This window comes from Epinephelus moara, chromosome 18 (assembly GCF_006386435.1).
Source record: "Epinephelus moara isolate mb chromosome 18, YSFRI_EMoa_1.0, whole genome shotgun sequence".
Lineage (NCBI taxonomy): Eukaryota > Metazoa > Chordata > Actinopteri > Perciformes > Serranidae > Epinephelus > Epinephelus moara.
In genome coordinates this window covers 7,191,925-7,212,483 of record NC_065523.1, presented here as the reverse complement: position 1 = coordinate 7,212,483, position 20,559 = coordinate 7,191,925, and the positions used below count along the sequence as shown (strand labels likewise).

Below are 20,559 nucleotides of genomic sequence, written 5' to 3'. Positions count from 1 at the left end.
AGGTATATCATGAACCATAGAGTGCAAGCAAGCACTGATAATATTATAGGTGCTAACTAATTGCTAACTGACACATACTTTCCATTTCCAAAGTCCCTGTTTAGTGTCATTTGCATTGATTGATCAGGTGAATTAAATCACACAAGACACATTTCTTGAAAGACAAAATTATTTTTACTATACATGTTATTTTTTTACAAAGTTTCTGCAAAGTCAAATAAAAAGTTATGAGCAATAAAGGGTTATTTGGCCATGCCAGACAGCCAGCTGAGTTTGAATAAAGAAGGAGCGGCCGTGTCTTCTTCCTGATCAGCCAGCTGTCTGAACAGGCTACCCGGCCGGAAGCTGTCCTCCCTGTCTGCTGTGGAGGATGGAGGTGCCTGCTGGAGGAAGGAGACAATTTCAGGTTTGCAGAGTTTTTCTGTGGATTGTGTTGGTTGTAATCACAATTGGTAAGTGATCAGAATGTACAACACCATTGTCAATTATCCCAGGGTCTACCAGAGTCAGTGGCAAAGAGCATACATATTTTTCGTCTTACTTGTAGCGCTATTTATCCGTTTGGAATGTTTTGGCGTGATTTGCCGGGTGTGAACTATAGTTACAATTAAGTTAAATCAATTAGCTACTGTATTAAGTACTGTGATAATCAAGTAAGAAAAATAGTGTTACAATGAAGTTAAATAAAGTACTATTGTAATGAAGCTCAATAAAGTATTGTTATGATTAAATGAATCAAAGCAGAACCACTGGTGCTTTTATTTTGAAGCACCCAGGGTGTCTCAGGCCAGATGTGTTGATTTATTCACTGTGAGGTGGAAAACAAAGGAACAGCTCTGCAGTTCATATATTAATAATATTTGAAAGTCGCACTGGTGATCCATGGTTGCAAAATGTACATTAACAGTCACGGCCTGCAGCCCTGCAGTTTCAATACATGATCCATTTGCTCATGCTTTCGTTAAACTCCCTAAATTTAACTGTTACAGCGGTGCTGTTAAACATGATGATATATTCACTGTAAGCTGGGAACCAACAGCTCTTCAGTTCATATGTGCAAGTCGCACTGGTGCTCCATGGTTGCAAAATGCGACTAAATAGTAGCAGTCTGGAACCCTGCAGATACAAAAACACACTATCACTCCAGAGAAAGTGATCTGCAGGCTGGGGGAATGTGTATGAGGTATCATGTTTGTGAGTCTTTCTTTATGTGTGTCTGTAGGAGGGGAAAAGCCACAGGAGAGCGAGAGAACCATCATGCCGGTGGCTTAAAAAATTACATGACAATTTAACGATTTATGATGTTCACGATTTGGTCATTTTATATATCCCATGTGGAACAAGCAATGATACATGGAGTAAATTTGATATGTCACCCACCCCTACTTCCTTTTGCGCAGTGATACGGTTGGCAAGTGTAGTTCAGTTGAAAGAAAATATAGTTCCTACATGAAACTGTTCACAACAAGATTTATGGATTATCTTCAGTAACTGGGTCATGATTTCTGGAAAGAGACATTGCTGTTGAGTTTTTCAATGTTTTTTTTTTTGCGCTTTGAGCACTGCAAGCTGAGTGCCATCTAGTTCCATTACATTGGAGAGAAGGCAGACATCTCTACAGCTGATACCTCCAACAACTGCAACTGGCACTAAAACAATGTAGACTGACAAACAGCACTACAGGTAAGAGGAAAAAAATTTATTTTGATTTTGGGTTTTAAACACAAGCTTAACTAATGCTGCATAAATCTCAAGGTGGGATCGGTCCACTCAAACCAGGTAAGAATGCCCCAGGGCTACTGTTGCTTTGCTGCTGCCCCATGAAACTGTCCAGTAACTAGTTTGATACTGAGATACATTATGAGTCCAAGCAGAGTGTGGCAGATTAGTGAGAACAGAGCAGAACAGCATTCTTTAGTTTCAGCAAATCTGACTCCAGTATCATTTCATCAGTTAATTATGTACTGTCACACTGAAAATGCACCAAAGGCACACCAAGGCACTACTGAAAATACAACCAAAATGCACACCCACACACACACACACACACACACACCAAGACACACACAGGAACTTGCCTGGGTTTCTCGCACTCAAAAACGCTGGAAAGGCAGAGGGTGTGACAGACAACATTTACCCAGGGTGGAACAAAACAATGAGACAGAAATGAAGACATACTGTGGTTGTGAAAATATGAAACAACAACAATGAAACTCAGTCAGACTCAGAGCAGCTTCAGATAGCAGATCCCAGCTCTGTTACTCACCAGCTGGTGGGGAATATCAGAACTCCTGCTGGCTGACTTGGATTTACGCACATTCGACATGCTGAGAGGCAGCAACCCGAACCTGCAGAGGACACAGTCATGGTGGGAATTAGGTCGAAATACTGTTACTAAAAATACAGATGCACATATTGTATAGAGTTTCTCTATACATTCTCTCTTCCTGGTTAGCACTAGTAAGACTGGGTACTGAAACCTCAGTACTTGGTACTGACCAAAATGTGTCCGAAGCATACAAACCATGGCTGAGAAATGAAACCATTGTGGAAGTGCCAAAAACTGCAGTTCCTGTAATGGCCACTTGAGGCTGGCTTCAAAACAAAGTCACTCCCCATAGACCCCCATGTTAAAATGCCCACTTTACAGCAGAAATAAACATGTTAACCACCTGGTACAAAAATGGTTTTGGTCTCTACAGATAATTTCAACATTCATGGCAAGTGTACGGGAGGGTGAGGGGGTGAATTTCTAATTTTAGTTAATTCAATTAATCTTTTAAAAATAATTCATGTACCACCAGTGGGAGCTCACGTACCAGCATGGACCCTGTGCCACTGCTGGGACCAGGAACCAGTGCCCTAGCTGATCTTGTCATATCAATTTCAGGAAGTTGCATTCTCCCAATTAAACTTTCCTTAATAAAGCTTGTAAATTCCAATGTCTAGCAAAAGTGGTAGAATCATTTACAAATAAACAGCTCTTTACTTTCTTGTCTGCAAATCCAATTTTAAGTCCCTGTCAATCTGAGTTTAAAGCTAGTCATGGCACCTTTACAGCAGCTGCTATGGTTGTAAATGATATAGTTTCAGCTCTTGATCGCAGGAGACATTGTGTGGCTTTGTTTATAGACTTGTCAAAGGCTTTTGACACTGTTAATCACAGACTACTTCTTGATAGATTAGCCTTGCTTTTGATGAAACATCCTTGAAATTATTTCAGGATTACCTCTTCAACAGAATCTAGTGTATAAATGCTGCAGGACTAAATTCAGAGCCTTTAAGATTAAAAAATGGTGTAATGGTGCAACAAGGTTCAATTTTAGGCCCATTGTTGTTTACTCTGTATATAAATGATATTTGTCCCTCAGTATAAAACTGCAAAGCACATTTTTACGCAGATACCATTCTTTATGCTTGAGCCCCATCTGTGGAGGATGCTGTATGGAAATCTCCAATGTGCATTTGACTGTGTGCAGAAATCCTTAAAAAACTTGGTTTGAAACTGGTTTTGAATGACTAAAAAACTAAATTCATGCTATTTACAAAGTCAAGGAAGTGTGATCATGATGCCTACTCCATCCATTCCCTGAATGGGGTCCAAATTAAATGCTTTACAGATTACAAATATCTGGGCAGCTCGCTAAATGACAAGCTGTGATTTAAAACACACATGCTTGAGCTCTGGGTGCATTGCCTCTCTCTGCCTCATGCATCTCTTTAGAAATCAGAATGACAATTGTTCAGTGAACTATACTGTCAGTCTTAGACTACGTTTATATTTTGTATGCACGCAGCCCAATCCACACTGAAATCACTTGATACAGTCTATCACAGTTCTCTCCATTTTATTACTGTCGATGGTTTTAAAACTCACCGCTGTGAGCTATATCAGAATGTGGGGTGGTCTTCTCTCACTGAGAGAAAAGGGGAAAAAATGCCTCCTTTTTGTTTATAAGGCATTGCTAGGAAAGTTACCCTTCTACCTCACTTCTCTTTCAAAAATCTAATTAATCATCATACACGCTCACAGGAATTTTTGTACCTTGAAACTCCTCAGATCAGGACTGAGCTAGGCAAATTAGCGTTTAGTTTTTTTGCACCAAATAAACAGAACAAGTTACAAGAGGTATTTAAATTAGACAGGTATGTCTGGTTCGATCATTTCAAGTGTATGCTAGACGGTATGGTTGTTGTACTGTGTTCCTGCTTTGGCTAATTCACAGACATGATAGTTTTTTATTGTTTTTATTTTCTTCATTTTATTGTTTTTATTGCTGTTATGTATATTTCATTCGTGGCAGATTTGTTATTTAACATTTCCATCTTTTTACTGTTTTTTTTATTGCTGTTTATAATTCTTTTCCATCTTTTTACTGTTTTTTTTATTGCTGTTTATAATTCTTGTCAGACCTTGCTGCTAGTTATTGCTTTTTATGGATTTTTTTCTATCATTTTATTGCAACTGCTATCATATAATATGCTTTTGTCTATGGTTATATGCTTGCCTTATGCTCATGTGCCATTCTATGGACATGCCATTGATCAGTTTTTATCTGTGCTTATGTGTTTCTGTGCTTTTGTATGTTATTTTGTCTTTTTCTTATTTGCACTTACACCATCAACCTGCCAGGGACTGCAGATGAAAATTAGCCTGTGTGGCTAAATCTGGCACATTTACGTGACTTAAGTGATCATCTTCATTAATGTGCACTGTCCCTTTCTATTTAAAATAAACATAAACATAATATACTGTATATCCTTCAAGCCCACTGAACGTGAACTGAAGGCATTGCTGTAAAAGAGCTTAAAGCTCAGCCAATTTTCCCTGAATAAAAAATGGCTTGATTTGATTGATAGAAACTTAATATTTTTGAATAAGGGCCTTCAGTATTTGGATCATATTGACATACTGATACAGTATCAATACATATTAAATGAATCAATATCATAAGTATTGGATCAGACTCTTTATTAGTACATACCCAATATTAAAGGACCCGCATCAGGGCCAAAAAACATTTGATCAGGACATCTATACTCAAAACTGTAGTGTTTCTGTCTGTCGTGTTTCCTTGTCTCAGCATTATAAGGTATTGATAAAGTTTTTATAAAACTAATTGGCATCTCTTTAGAATCTTTATTTTATTTTTTTCGATTTAGTTTCTTGCAAATAATGAAAGCTAAACCTTCATGTATCTGATAAGGGATTTGAAGGGATTCAGATACTGGATATCAGCCATTTTACTGAATCAGATTAGATCCAGTGAAATACCATCCCACCCTGAACCAATTCAGATCCTGGGTCAGATCTTGGGCTGCTAGTGACCAAAAGGATCTCGCAGAAATTATACAAATTTCAAACAATACCTGGCCTTAAGGACTACAGCAGGTTTCCTCTCGTATCCTCTCAGGTAGTACACGGACATACAGTGCCAGCAGAGACTGCATGTCTTCTCAGTGATGGTATTGTCTGTTTAAGCTAATAACACTGATGTCACTAACTGACACCTGTCTGACAGAAAAGCTCTGATTCTATGAGCTAGAGCTGACCTGATCTGACTGCTGGCCAGTGGCAGGATGTTGTACGGCTCCTGGGAGTTCACACTGCTGCTCCGCAAGGCAAACTGCTTCTCTGAGCCCGTCAGCAGCCCCAGCAGCACCTAAGACACAACATTACATCAACCTTTGAACAATGTTAGCAAACATTTATTAGGTTTACGCTTACATCTGGACAGGTATTACAAGCTCATTCTAGCTGTTCATCTCAGACCTTATGTGAATAGTTGTTCCATACATTGAGTGCTGATGCATCTATGTTCATAGAGCTACAGCTACACTGTGTTTTTTTAGTGTGCGTGTGTGTTGTTGCTGGCAAAGGGCTCAAAGTACCGAGGTCCTCTGGGACAGACGGTTGAGGTTTGCGTTGAGCGGAGGTGTGAACACATCCAGGTCAAACGGGTCGATATAGCCCTCTAGCCAATCACAGACCTCATGGAATCTGGAAGACACAGAACACAATGTTTGCAGCTTTCAGAGCCTTTTATGCTGCCAGGACTTTACATTTACAGAGAAATTACTCTACATTACAAATACAAAACACATACTTTTCCAAATGACCCGTTCCTAAAGCTGTTGATTTACATGGTCACATTATCACTTTAAATCAGCGTGCCATTAGGTTAAATTCTGGAAAAGTAAAATTCCATATATTCAATACCTACTACCAGAGATGCTTTGCTTTGAGTATTAACAGACTGAAGACTTAATCTATACAGCTGTCACAGTTAAAGGTCCAGTGTGTAGGATTTAGGGGGATATATTGGCAGAAATGAATATAATATAATAAGCATGTTTCCTTTAGTGTATAATCACCTGAAAATAAGAACTGTTGTGTTTTTGTTACCTTAGAATGATCCATTTATATCTACATAAGGAGTGGGTCCTTGTTCACAGAGTCTGCCATGTTGCACTGCCATGTTTCTACAGTAGCCCAGAACGGACAAACCAAACAGTGGCTCAAGATAGGGACACTGGCCACTGTAGTTAGAAGCCCATCTGCAACAAGCAGTGTCAGAAAAACCCTGATATTTTAAATGTGAAACTGCTTTATTCAGTGTTTTTACCGGTTTTAATCACCTGGTCCGTTTGTTTTGGACCTCCACCTCTGTGGATAATTTGACTCCAGGTAAAAACGTCCTGAACAATGGACACTGAAGGAATTCTAACCAGGAGAGGTTTCAGCTGGTTGCAATCTGCAGTCCTCACAGCAAGACACCACTAAATCTCCATAAATCTACACACTGGACCTTTAAATACTGAGGTGTGACTTTAAAATGCCATGAAACAAATTTTCAGTTACAGCCATGTCTTTCATTTATTTTGAATGAATTGCTGTTTACAGTACAGCTGAGCAGTAAAACGCTTTAGAACAAGTGTCAATGAAGCAGAGTGTAAACTCTGTAGACAAAAGCTGATGGTGATGGTGATCTCTGCTCTGCAGCAACACACCGAAGTGGCTGTATGTGATGAATCTGTGACAAAGGATGTTACCTGGGATCTTGGTGGGATCGGGAGCTCTTGCCCTCCTCCAATCTGCTGCCCAGAGTAGTGTTGAGGTAACGAAGGTCAAACAGCAGCTGCAGGGCTCTGTTCTGAGTCATGGGAAATACACCCTCCTGACAGATGAAGAGAAAAACATAAATAAAAGAAAGTGCAATCCCCTTCCTAAATCTCTTTTTACTCCTTCGTTTGTCCTTCCTCCTGTTTTCCCCTCAGATTTCTTTTCTCTGATCACTTCCCTTCTCTTCCTCTTTGCCCCTTCTTTCATTTTCTTCTTCATTCTCCTCTTTCCTCCCCCGTTTACTTTTCTACTCTCATAACTCTCTCCTTCTATTCCTCAATCTCATTCTCTACAGAGGATGTCCTGAAAGCTCAATGTGAGGGACTGAGCTGGCAGGTATAATTGGCCACAGGTGAATTCTAAAAAAGAGGATTTGATTCACCTGTGTGAGGAAAACATCTGCTAAGGGAGATTGTGCTATACGGTCAAAGAAGAGCTAATGGACCATGAGATGAGATTATTTTGTCAACTGCTGTTTCCAAGGTCGCGAATGAACTCTGAATGTCCTCATGATGACTACCCTTACAGCCCAAGCTTTTTAGAGACTACACTGCATCTGAAGATAACGGCACACGATACCCAAATGTCCCCTCAGCAATCTATAGGTGATGAGACAAAAGTTACATCCATCGCTACAGTACTTAAACACGGAAGGTTTTTAAGTAGGTGTGTGTGTATGTATGTGTGTGTGTGTGTGTGTGTGTTAGACATACCCTGCTGAGGGCCTGCTGTGTGAGGCTGTGGTAGTGGTGCAGGGCCTGAGCCAGACAGGCCTGCAGCAGCTCCTGCAGGGTGGGTCGGGGCAGAGCGTGGCCCCCCACCCTGTTCACCTCCACACACAACTGGAACAGCAGTGACTGCACGAACCAAGAGGGCTGCAGAACACACAAGTTTCATATCAGATTACTAAATGGAATCAGAAATCACTGTGACACCAGGCTGTGTTAGCGGGGGTGGCTGACCTGGACTGGAAGACGGATTTTGGATGTGACGCTGCTCCCCGACTCGGCTTCTTCTTGGATTTCCAGATCTTCCCAGTTTGTTGCCGTTGTTAGGATGGCACCAGCAGACTCAGCATGCAACGCTGTGCCAAACTTATCCAGCAGCACCTGCCACAACACCACACAGTATCACTAGGCAGGTCTGGAAATAATTCCAATATGATTTGAAGCTGCCTTCATTGATATTTTGGGCATTTGGGAACAGTGGAACAACATACAACATTGACATATAACCAGCTTAATATGTTGTTATGGCTAATGTGCTGGCAAACAGCTGCTGATTTAAGCAGCAGACACAGACGCATTCATTTAGAATCTTGTTTGTGTCCACCTGATGGATGCAAGTCTATTTAAATATCTAACACGTCAGCTGCTAGATGCTGCACTATGATCACCAGCTGGTCTCTAACTGTCTGACTGCAGTTTGGTTTCTGAGCAGCTGCCTGCTGCTACTGGAAATGAGATTAAGTGTCTAAACAGTGTCTGTGTTCTGTCCAACCAAAAGTGTGAGCTAAAGACACCAAGAGACTCTGGAGAGCTGCAGAGCTCAACTACTGAGTTGATAATTGTCTATGGGTGTGTCACGGCAAGCAACGCCTTTCACATTATCATTTGAAACACTGTAAATGTTACCATGTTATTTAGTGCAGCGGTAAGTTTTTTATCAATTCCTGAAATCCCTTAGAGCACTAAAGGAATACTTCACCCACAAAATAATAATTTGTTTATCAATTACTCACTGCGTGTTACATTGAAGCTGTAAAGAAAACTTTGTTTTTCTCACATCTCCACAGTGAGCGAAGAATCAAAAAAGGTGAACATTCTTTATGAATTGAAGTAAATGAGGGCTGTGTTTAAAAACAGCACAACTGTATCATAACATCCATTTACAAGGTGTAACATAACTCCTGCAGGATAAAAATCTCATTTATGCAGTCACTGGATGCTTAGTACTTCACAATCACATGCATTTTCACTGAAATATTACTGTTTAAAACACGGCACACTCAGGGCTCACTACTCATAGACTGACATGTTTTATAACACTTTAGTGAAAATACGTGTTTGGTAAGTACTGAGCATATAACTGGATAAATGAGACTTGGATTATATTGCGTGTGTTGTGGGAGAGTTTGTAAATGGAAGTTGTGATATAGTTTTGCTGTTGTTAAACATGGTTCCTGTTTATTTCAATTCATAAAGAATGTTCGCCTTTTTGGATTCTTCGTTCACCGTGGAGGCATGAGAGAAAAACAAAGTTTTCTTCACAAATTTCCCGTAAAACGGGCTGAGTAACTGATATATAAATGGTCATTCTGTGGGTGAAGTATTCTTTTAAGATCATATGATGACACCTGAACCATGTCCATTTGTTAAATAAAGGCTGCGAGATAATGTTAAGTGATCCAAAAGTTAGTAAATGAGCTTTGTGTTTTGCAATTAGTTTATTACACATTATGCTAATGTTACTCTGTGTCTGCTAAATGTGTCAAGAGGCAGCTGTGTGCTAACACATTAGCCAAAACGTAAGAAGGTGATACAGGTATACTTCAGATGTTGAGTTTTCAGTTTGTTCTGCTGCCCCAAAGTGACCAAAATAGTCAACGCAGTTTTAAAATCTTTTCCCTCTTCTTTTGAAGTAGGGTTGTCTGAGGTGTTTATACATAGTCAGTGTATAACATACAGATGTGTGAAGTCAGCACACCCCCACTTTAGAGAAGCTGCAGAAGTGCCGACACAGAAGCCAAGTGACATACTGCTGTGGAGGCGGGCAACAGCTAAACGCATTGTTGCCATCTTATTAAAAAATCTATATCCGTTTAAGTTTACACTATATTTAGAATATTTTTACCACTTTACCTTAATGTCAGACAGCAATCTTCAAAGATCTAATAAAGCCGTTACACTGCTCTCTTCAAAGCCAGACACCATTGAGAAAAACAGTGATTTAACATTGCTCAACACAGGAGCTGCTGGTCTACTGCTGCCTCTATCAGTTATTGTGTTTGTTATTGCATGACTTAAGCATTTAAAGTGGTTAGTTCGGATTCACCAAAGTCACGCTATAACACAAACTAACTGATCAAAGCAGCAGTTGACCAGCAGCTCCCCTGTTCAATGAGCTAAAAATACAATTTTTGTCAATGGAGTCTGGTGGCTTTGATAAGAGAACAGATGGGGAACTGAAGCCATTAACAGATGGACTTTTAGGCTTTTAAGCTTCTACTATTCCAAAAAAATGAACCTCCATGCTCAAATTCTACTGTTTCATTACCCCTTGCTATTTTAGTGTCTACTGACCAGGACTCTACTGTCCAACAACACAAAACATCTACATTTCTGACAGTGTCTAACTTTGGAGAGGGCGGAGCTCCAGATGCGGTACGCCTCCATGCTGCACGTGAGAAGCTCCTCCTTCAGTCCCGCCCATTTTGCCTGGGCGGGGCTGACCTCAGTGGCGGCCTTGGCTTTGCCCAGCTTCTTGCCCTGTCTGGGGGTTCCCTTCGCTGTGGCCTCAGACGTCCTCTGTTTACCCAGAATGCAATGTTTCAGGTTGGGGCAGAGTTCACCCATGGACTGGCACAGCCTGGCCATGAAGAGGACTGAACTGAGGCCAGCTGGGCTTGGGTCAGGTGAAGCTGCAGCCAGTTCAGAGCGGATGGAGGACAGGATGTGGCGGACACAGGCCATGCAGCCTTCACGTAAAGCCTCCTCAACTGCTGGCGAGTCGGTGAAGCGGTTGAACGAGGATGCTAATGAGCTCTCTTTGGGACCGGAGGTGGAGAGTGTGACTGAGATGGAGTCTGACCCTGCCAAGAACAGTGTGAAAGATGAACATTTATCACTATTTAGAATGTGATAACAACACTGGGTCTATGTACAGTGCAGGATACTAAATGGTCATACTGAATAAGAGTGAGGCGCACATACACACAGCAGTGCTCTGAGATAAATGCTAATTAGCACTAGAGTCCAACTGAGGCTGATGGGAATGTCAGTAGCTCTGAAGGTATTTGCCCATAAACCAAAGTGCTGGAAAAATAAGAATTTTGACCTGATGATGACGCTATATGGAAAGTCAGAGGATCACCAAAGTTATTACAATTCATCCTGAAGAGAACATCAATGTGTCAAACAATTTCTATGACAACCCATCCAATAGTTTTTGAGAAATTTTACTCTGAATCCTTTTCCGAACCCAATGACTATCAGTCTGACAAGGATAAAACCTTTGGAGGCAAAGAGCAGTTTTTCAGTAGATTTGGTGTAGCCGGTGAACATCCAGTCCAAGACTTCAACTTCCATGCGATGATCATTTAGGTTCATCTCTATAAACAGATATCTGCATATGAATGCAGATACATTTTTGAAAAGGCTAATATAAAGCTAACTCATCACCAAATTATAGCTGATCGGTTCTAAGATTGCTTTTCAGCCAAAGCATTCCGCCACTCCACACAGACTGTAAACCTGCAGCTCAAACATAATTGGTCAATACTGCTCGGACTACAAATGGCCCCCAGGATGCTTCCACTGCCAAAATCCTTCTGCATAAATGTGTAGATATCTGTTCACAGAGATTAACGCTAAATCAAAAAAGTCAATCTGCTGGTAACACTGAAATAAAAGTCAGGTTACCATCCAAGTCATTACGATATATTGTTTGGAATTCATGAATTTGTGCACAAAACTCTGGGTCAATCCATCAAATGTATGTCAAAATATTTTACTAGACAAATAAAAATGATGACATGCTAGTGACACTAAATTAAAAGTCAGGCCAGACCAACAAGGGAAACCATCCACTAGTTGTTGAAACTTTTCACTCAAAACCAACCCAATGTCAATCTCATTGTGGCACTACAGGAAAATTAGTAAAGATTCCTCTGGGCACTATGAATGTATGGACAAAGTGTCATGACAAGTGACAGTGCTGAACTTATAAAGATGCGTGTAGATTACAAAATTAAGGAAGCTATTATATTAGCTATGCTGCACCATCCATTTTCTATATCCCTGCTCTGCAGAAGTGAAATACGCTCAACACTCAATTTTCTCTTCTGCAGATCAGGTATGTTTGACTCTTCAGAGCCAGCGAAAGACAATGATGAACTATGCCCCAGGCTATATATCAAACTGGTAAGACTATGAACAGGTGGATGCAGCTGAAAAATGTAGCCAATGTGGAAGTGCCAAAAACTGCAGTTCCTCTAATGTCCACTTGAGGCTGGCTCAAAATTTGTAGCTGTAGCCCTTATTGCCGCAATGTGTTTTCAGTACATGAAAGTTAATTGCGATGTTTTGGTCGCCTAAAACATTCTTGTTTAGCGTTTTTTTATTTTCTAAAAAGTATATTTTGTTTAAATGGTCTGTTGTTTACTAGCAAAAATTAGCATTAGCACTAGCTTTATCACAGTTCACCAAAGACTGTACATGCACAGTCCTAACCAAGCTGGCAAACAGTGGTAGGGTTACCTCAACCCTCTTGTCTAAATATGGTCACATCTGGCTACAAAAATCGAAGATGGTGATGGACAAAATGCCAAACTTGAGGCTTCAGATCAGGAGTCGACAAACCAATGGGTAAGGTCAATGTGATTTTGTCCATTATTTTTATTCTGTCTAAGTTCTGAATACGACATGGCTTAGCAGCCTAGCCCACAGTAGCTAAGTTTGAACTGCCCTTACCTGTGTCTTGGGAGGGAAGGTAGTACTGCAGGTCATCCAGCCTGGCCTTTAGCTTAGCATCCAGGGAGGAGCAGAAGTTTTGAACACAAGGCGTCAGGGCCTGGGTCTTCATGGCCAGGCTGCTTCTCTGGTGCTGCTGCCCCCGCTGGGTCACACTGACCCACCCCGCATCACTCAGCAGATCCCCTGGAGACTCGGACCACAGGAAGGATGCCACATCTACCTCATACTGGGCCCCACGGCCTGAGGCAGGGTTGGTACCTGAAGAAGTGTGGATGGTCTGGCCCTCAAGATCCCTCACAGCTGCGGTGAGGAGCTGGACGGAGCTCGTTGAGATGGCTTCAGTTTCTTCTTTGGTGATGGCCTGGGTAAACAGGAGGAAGGAATCTTTGGAATTATGCAATATATACAATTTCAGTGCATCAGTAGGCAGGCCTGCCACTACTGTAAGATCAAACACAATACCAAATTTTAAGGAGGCAAAAATCCACATAAAGTACTGAACAGACCCATGAGATGCTGAAAAATACGATAATGACTGTGAAGCTTGCAGAGCACTAACCTGCAGCCGCTGAAGGAAGAGTTGCTGCAGGAAGTCATTCCAGACAGCCAGGGGGCGCTCCAGCAGCCGCTGACACACAATGCCCCAGTGCTGACTGATGGAGTCAGTGGACAGGAGGTCCCACACAGCATCTCTGATGGCTGCCAAACCCTTCAGGCTCTTCACATAGACAAGAAGGCTGCCAACGCCACGGCAGATGTCCTCCTTACAGCTGAGAGTGGAGGACAGATTCAGAAGGCACTGATTAGATATTAACAGAAAAACAATAAACGATAGTTCTGATGATTGATTAAGGGCTTGAGTAACTCTTTACCAATTCAAAAGCATGGAAAACACCCTGAAACTTCTGTTTCAATCAATATATGATATTAGAAATTGTTCTTGTGGAAGAAGATGGCACCAAGGAGGGCTGCTTTGTCTCAGTCCTCCCTTAATCATTAACCATTCATCCCTGTGTTCACTGCATTTATTCATGGTAGCATTTATTCTCTGATAATCACATTTATTAATGTCATTTATATGTCTATAGTCAGTTGTGTGTAGTCAGTCGACCTTTCATTTATACAGAACTTCATTATGAGGTTTATTTGTACAAAGCATTACAGTCACTGTTAATGAGTCCAGAAGAACTTAGTAGCAACCAGAAGTGGGATCAAGTCATTCTTTTGCACGTCACAAGTAAGCCTCAAGTCTTTCATTCAAGTCACGAGTCAAGTCCCAGGTCAAGACAGGCAAGTCCCGGGTCAAGTCCCCGGTGGGGGCTAACTAAGCAGCAACCCTTTAAGTCTGAAAAACTAAGATGACATAAAAGTGCCAAAAACTGCAATTCCTCCAATGGCCACTTGAGTCTGGCTCCAAAACAGAGTCATTCCCCATAGACCCCCATGATAAAATGCCCAAATTTGAAGCGGAAATAAACATGTTTACAGCCTGGTACAGAAAGTGGCTTTGGTCTCTACAGCTAATTTCAACATTCATGACAACTGCACAGGGGTGATTTTTGTTTTTTATAACTCACCCATTTACATTTTATCAAGGCCATAAGTTATGTATGTTTACAGGTGGGGCCGCTTGAGTAACAAGCTGTCTACTAGGCATCGCCACAGTCTATGAGTCAGATCCACCCCTCGCTCCTCCAGAGCTCTAACCTCTTGCCCAAATATGGTCACCTTTGGCTCCAAAAAAACCAAGACAGTGACCGCCAACTCGGATCCAAGTCATGTGACTTGAGTCCACACCTCTAGCAGCAACCACCAGAACTCAAGACTAAATTCTTAGTCTCCAGAACTGATTTGTTCTGACAGCCCGAAACTGTGAGCAATCACTCTCCTCCACCGTTTGTACCAATTCATCTGTATCTAACGCATATTTTTGGAGCCCGTTGAGGCTTATTAATAATCATTACATACTTTGGTATCATTTAATGCATCAACCATGATGCTCTCCAAAGGGTGATGATGCCCACCACGTGACCAGGACAAACTTCCCATCCATCTACTCCCAGCAGTGATGTGTAAATGAAGCTTCATGAACCACCAGTTGTATTTGCTGAACCCACTAGATGGCGCTCTGGGTGTAATGAGAAAGGCCCAAGGGATGGCAATGCAGTTTGGTTTCAACTAGCAATGGCCAAATAAAGCTTCTCGAACTATTTTCTTTATTTTTTGGTTCAGCAAAGGGTTGAAACCAAACTGCATTACCATCCCTTGATCCTTTTTCATTACACCAAGAGCGCCATCTAGTGGGTTCGGCAAATACAACTGGTGCACAAAGAAGGCCAACAGGATCATTGGACACCCAAACCACAAACTGTTCTGCCTGCTGCCATCTGATAGACAGCTAATGCCTGAAATCATAAACCGAGTCTCTGTGGTTGTATATTCTAAAATTAGACTTTCATGTCAAACTCTGAAAATACCTAAGAGAAAGAGAAAAAGAAAAAGACAAGCAGTGTCCTGATTGGTAGGAGCTTACGTATCAATCCACTGCTGCAGGGTGTCCCGGAGCTGCTCTCTCTGAATTGGTTGAGCTAGGGTGCGAAGGGCGGGCTGAAACTCAGTGATGGAAGGAGGCAGGAACTTGAACCAGCTGGCTGTACTCGTCTCTTCCTGCAACACCCTCCTGTCTTTAGCTGAGGACAGAGACAGGATTGATGGTCTCACATTTTCTTTATCTATGGACATTTGTGCTTCAGAATACATCGGTCTGTTAATGGACCCTGAGCCTGACTTTGAATTTTCTTGTGAAAAAGGCACTCCTTGTACATTTTATCCTATAAACGGCATGTTTCAAGTTTTTTTCTTCAGTATTAACAGTGCAAACAGGAAGTGTTCGTAGTTAATATAGCATGACTTTTCATGGTATAGATTCCGAAAATTGTAGAAAGACATTGGCTGGAAAAAAAGGTCTCAGATGCAGGCCACAATTTACTCCATTGCCAACATTTAACTTTCTGTTTATGTCCCTCCAACATAGTACATACACCCTTGGAACTCTGATACTCTCCACTGTCCATGTAAATACAAATAACTGTTGTGTGTTTTAAAATCCAGGGCCTTTCAAATGAGAAAAAGAAAAACACAATCTTAATTTGTTAGCTTTTAAAAAACTAACCTACCACATATATAATACAGCTGATATACCAAATCATGACATTTTTGAATACCCAAACCAGTTCTGAAAATAACTATATATGACATGTAGTGCCTATGCCAAAAGCCTGTTAATAAAGGGAGCGTAAATCCAGCTAAAACAGGCCTGTCTGATAGCTCTCGGTAAGGAAATGACCAAAAGTATCCAGACACTCCAGCTGTTATACCTGCAGGTGTGGTGGAGGTGACATTCTCCAGGATAGAGAAGAGCATGCCGCAGCTCAGGGCTCCCTCCCCTGGCTTGGGGCCTCCCTCAGGGGGCAGGTAGAAGACAGCGTAGGCCTGGAACAGGGTGGTGACCAGCAGCTCCACCAGGCTGCACACCTGGGCCTTGATCCCTGCACCTGGACCAAATACACGAGTTACTATAAAATGGCACACATTTTGACAGGTCATTGTTTCCTTGATTTAGACATTTACAAAATACTGATACAGCAAATAGCATCTCCTGCTCGGCTTCACAGCAAAAGCTGTTACGCTAAGCATACTTCTTTCTGTATGCTTTCTGTGTAAACCAAACAAGACTAGGTGGAAACCTAGTATGTGTCTGGGTTAATGTTACCAAACTGTTACAGGTGTTCTCTGCAAGTAAATTTCTGGATATTAAATGTTCATCTGCAATGTTCTGTAGTGATTACAGTAATGTTTGTTCTTTAAAGGACAGTTCAGATTTTTTGAAGTGAGGTTGTATGGGGTACTTATCCACAGTCAGTGTATTACATACAGTAAATGTCAGTCTGCCAGTTGGGAGAAGCAGGCTGGAGTCTGGCATGAAACCTAAGCAATATACTGCCATGGACAGGGGGCAGCGCCAAAACATATTTTAACCATCCAAAAAAGTCCTACCTGGCAACATCTATAACAGTTTATGTGTACACTATATTTGCTTTAAAAGCTTTTTCCATTAGATACCCCATTAAGACAGGGAGGCCATAAACGGCTTCACTTCCCATCTATGCTCTTGTCAAAGCCACCAGAGTCCATTAAGAAAAACAGTCATTTTGGCTTACTGAAAATAGGAGGCGCTGGCATACTGCTACCTCCATCACTTAGTTAGTTTGTGTTATTGTGAATCTGAACGAACCCTTTAAAGCACCAAAGCCACACAATAAAATGAACAAAACAACTGTTTGAAGCAGCAGCAGACCAGCAGCTCCTGTGTTCAGCTATGTTAAATCACTGTTTTCCTCAATGGAGTCTGGCTTTGAAGAGAGTGATAGAACAGCTTCAGTTCCTCGTATGAAATCAGTCTGATTTTCAGGTAAAGAAGTGAAAATATTCTTAACATAGCATACACTTAAGCTGATATTGATTTTCTTAGGTAGCTAAAATACATTTGGCTGCTCCCCCCTCCACGGCAGTACACGGATTAGCTTCTGTGTCGGACTGCAGCCTGCTTCTCCAAACTGGGAGCGTGCTGACTGACATCGACAATAGGTAATAAAATGTCTATGGATAAGTGCCTCACACAACCCCACTTAAAAAGATCCAAACTATCCCCTAAAAGTGTACTGAAGTAGTGTATAACATGGGTAAGCTAAATTTGAGTCAAAAAAATTGAGAAAATTGTTATTGTCCTATTTCAGTCACCAACCCATAGCGGAGAGGCAACGGTATGCATTACTTTGATAAACAGACCAGACGCAGACAGCATCCAATGACAATTACAAACATGCCAACAGCCTCAAATGTCAGTCCGACAGAAAACATAGCAAGATAACTTTCCTGCTTCGGGGGACACTTTGTCTACTGTATTTGGATCTTGACGAGCAGCATTGCAAGTTATTCAGAGAAAAATTGCACCAACATTTTACAGCTTAATTGCTAATTTCCTTTCTGCTCCAATCATTCAAACTTGTCCGCTCTGAGTGCATCCACAGTCACTCTCTCTTGCTCGACTCCACACTGATCTATAAATCTTATAACATATGTCTCAAACTGTTTCAACACCTTATAAATGATAGCAGAGGCAAGGACTGTTGCACCTATTCACTTTTAAAGAGCAACAGCCTACAGAAAAACACCAACACTCTACCGGCCAGCAGTGTAACGTCTTCACTCAGTGACTCAGTGGCAGACTTTGGTGTTTATGGGGTTAGCGTCATCCTGCTGCAGGTGAGGCTAACCTCATACTGGCTGTTACTGCCCACTTTATTTATAAAGAGTATATGTTGCCAGGTGTTACAAATGGTAGAATACCGTGCTGTGGTTGGTTGAGCAGCTGATGAATAGAAGCCTTCCGGGCCAACAAGAAGTCAGCCAGGGCCTGGCGTGGTGAGCTGTCCTCCAGCAGCATGGTGGACACCAGGGCCTCAGCGATGGCCTGGTCTGACACTGCACGGCCCCGCAGCAGAGACCTGCTGTCCAGGAGGATGGTGGATCTGCAAGAGGCCAGACTAGTTACAGACCTATGACTTAGCTCTCACTAACTGCGTCTAATTGGATCTCTTATTGTTTTGGGGCCTGGAGTTTCTCTGTTAGAATTACCAGCTCTCAGGCAGGAAATTCTACTTAATGACAGCGTGTCTTCATAAAGACACAAGTAACAAAACATCCAGTACCTGAAGTGTCCGGTGGTGGCTACCTGCCGAACCAGAATAGGGAAGCGGGCCAGAATGGGGCTGTAATGGCCCCCTGTAGCGGCCTCCAGCTGCAGCAGACTGTGCAAGTGGCAACAGAGCAGGTAGAGCTGGGTGGCCTGGAGGTACTGGGACGCCTCCATGGCACTCCAGATGCGCTCTGGGATCTCCAAGAGGAGCTTAATCTGGGAGGCCATGGTGTAGAACTTTTCCTGCCACTGCCTCTGGCTCTACAACAGGATGACACAGACACATTGCATATTTATACAGAACAGACTTTAGATAATGTGTGTACTGAAATTAATGTGAGGGAGACAAGCAATAATATGAGGATAATAGGTGTCAGCACCAGACGATGTGGTGATAGACAGTAGCATTAGAATGTATTAGGCCTACGTGTATGTGAATGTCAGGTTACATATAAAGAACCATCTATAAAGCTGTAAACGTACTGTATTCCAGAGATATGTCCCCAATTTTCATTATAAATATTAGAATATAGTGTTGCCCTCTGCGTCAGCAATAATACACACCTATCAGAACACATGTTCAGGCAGTTTACAAATCAATACCATCTTCAGGTAAATTCTGCATACGTGTGATCCACCAGCAGCACTTCACCTGAGTACAGTTTTGTATTTCTTATCTGGCTCGGGCAGTCAGCTATTGTGTATTTTGCCTCCGAAGACGTCTGGACATTTCTACAAGTTAGGGCTTTATGGGTAAATATGATTTATGCAGCAATCTTTTTATGCCGAATTGATCATCACTTTTCTTTGAGTCGCATTATGTGTAAAGTCAAGTCATAATTGGGGGGTGTGCACGAATATAACTCATAGAATAATGAACTGGCACATTTTTTAATGAGGTTTGGTGTCCCTACTATGACAGCGCAGATAGGCGCAGGTTTACAACCACTACAACAGATGCAGATGGGTAGCCGTTCACCTCGTGCCTGCAGCTGCTCACACTGGCTTTGCCTTGTTTCAGCCTGTGACAGTACTGGTGCATGTCCTGGATGGACTGGACGACGCTCTCCGAGCACTGCCTCATCTCTCCGATGGTGTCGGCTGCGTCGATCAGGTCCCGGTAGCGCTCCCCCACCATCTGCCTCAGCTCCTCCTTCTTCTGCTCGATCTCCCCGCGGACTTTGCGTTCGATCCGGCGGATCTCTGCGGTGTTGTACCGCTCGAAGAGAACCGCCGGGTCCTTGATCTCCGAGACCCGGAGGGACAACGCAGGATCCTCGGCCATCGCACCTCCAAAACAACTTCAGCTGTTCCAGGAACTCTAACCCGGAAGACCCGGGATGTACACTTCCTGCCTCCACGTAAGCAAAAATGTGACGACGACTGAGTATGATGCGTTTATTGGTCACCAACGCTGTCTGTCAGGAACATTTCCGTGTAGGTTGGGAGCCGCCTATCTACAATGCTGAGCCAATCAAATAATCTCAAACTAGTAATAGTAGTAATGATAATGATAATAATAATAATATTTTATTATTATTATTAGTAGTAGTAGTAGTATCATTATCATTATCATTATCATTATCATTATTAATGCCCAAGTATTTCTTTGCATTTCCCATATTACAGGCTCCACAGTTATATGTCTTTGTCGACTCATGTCTTTGTCTCCTGAGTCCACTTTCTGTAGGAAAAGTCTCCTCTTCCTCCTTTCATTGTGTAACTCAGTGCATTTACATACATGTTCATGACGACCTGCTGAAGGTCAAACCAAGCATCAGAATGGGAAGAAAAGGTGATTTAAGTGACTTTGAACGTGGCATGGTTGTTGGTGCCAGACAAGCTGGTCTGAGTATTTCAGAAACTGCTCATCTACTGAGATTTTCACGTAGAACCATCTCTAGAGTTGACAGAGGATGGTTTGAAAAAGAGAAAGAGCGGCAGTTCTTTGGGTGAAAATGCTTTGTTGATGTCAGAGGTCAGAG

At 42.0% G+C, this 20,559-nt stretch overlaps 1 protein-coding gene across 4 annotated transcripts; it reads right to left on the bottom strand.

The window, feature by feature from the left end:
• Positions 1-151: 151 nt before the first annotated feature.
• Positions 152-19,919, bottom strand: cog1 (component of oligomeric golgi complex 1). 4 transcript variants are annotated; one of them, XM_050069187.1, is made up of 16 exons: positions 19,554-19,918; positions 18,588-18,835; positions 18,226-18,407; positions 16,194-16,370; positions 15,350-15,506; positions 13,376-13,586; positions 12,814-13,177; positions 10,480-10,934; positions 8,086-8,232; positions 7,837-7,998; positions 7,054-7,178; positions 5,893-6,001; positions 5,554-5,663; positions 2,267-2,348; positions 2,079-2,102; positions 267-380 (listed from the first exon to the last, which is right to left on the bottom strand). In XM_050069187.1, the coding sequence occupies exons 1-15, from the start codon at positions 19,857-19,859 to the stop codon at positions 2,094-2,096; spliced, it is 2,844 nt and encodes a 947-aa protein (XP_049925144.1). In that variant the 5' UTR covers positions 19,860-19,918; the 3' UTR covers positions 267-380; positions 2,079-2,093. The 4 variants fall into 4 exon arrangements, with proteins under 4 accessions (XP_049925141.1, XP_049925142.1, XP_049925144.1 ...); XM_050069186.1 differs by having other exon boundaries at positions 268-383; XM_050069184.1 differs by lacking the exon at positions 2,079-2,102 and having other exon boundaries at positions 152-383; positions 19,554-19,919.
• Between the last annotated feature and the right edge of the window lie 640 nt (positions 19,920-20,559).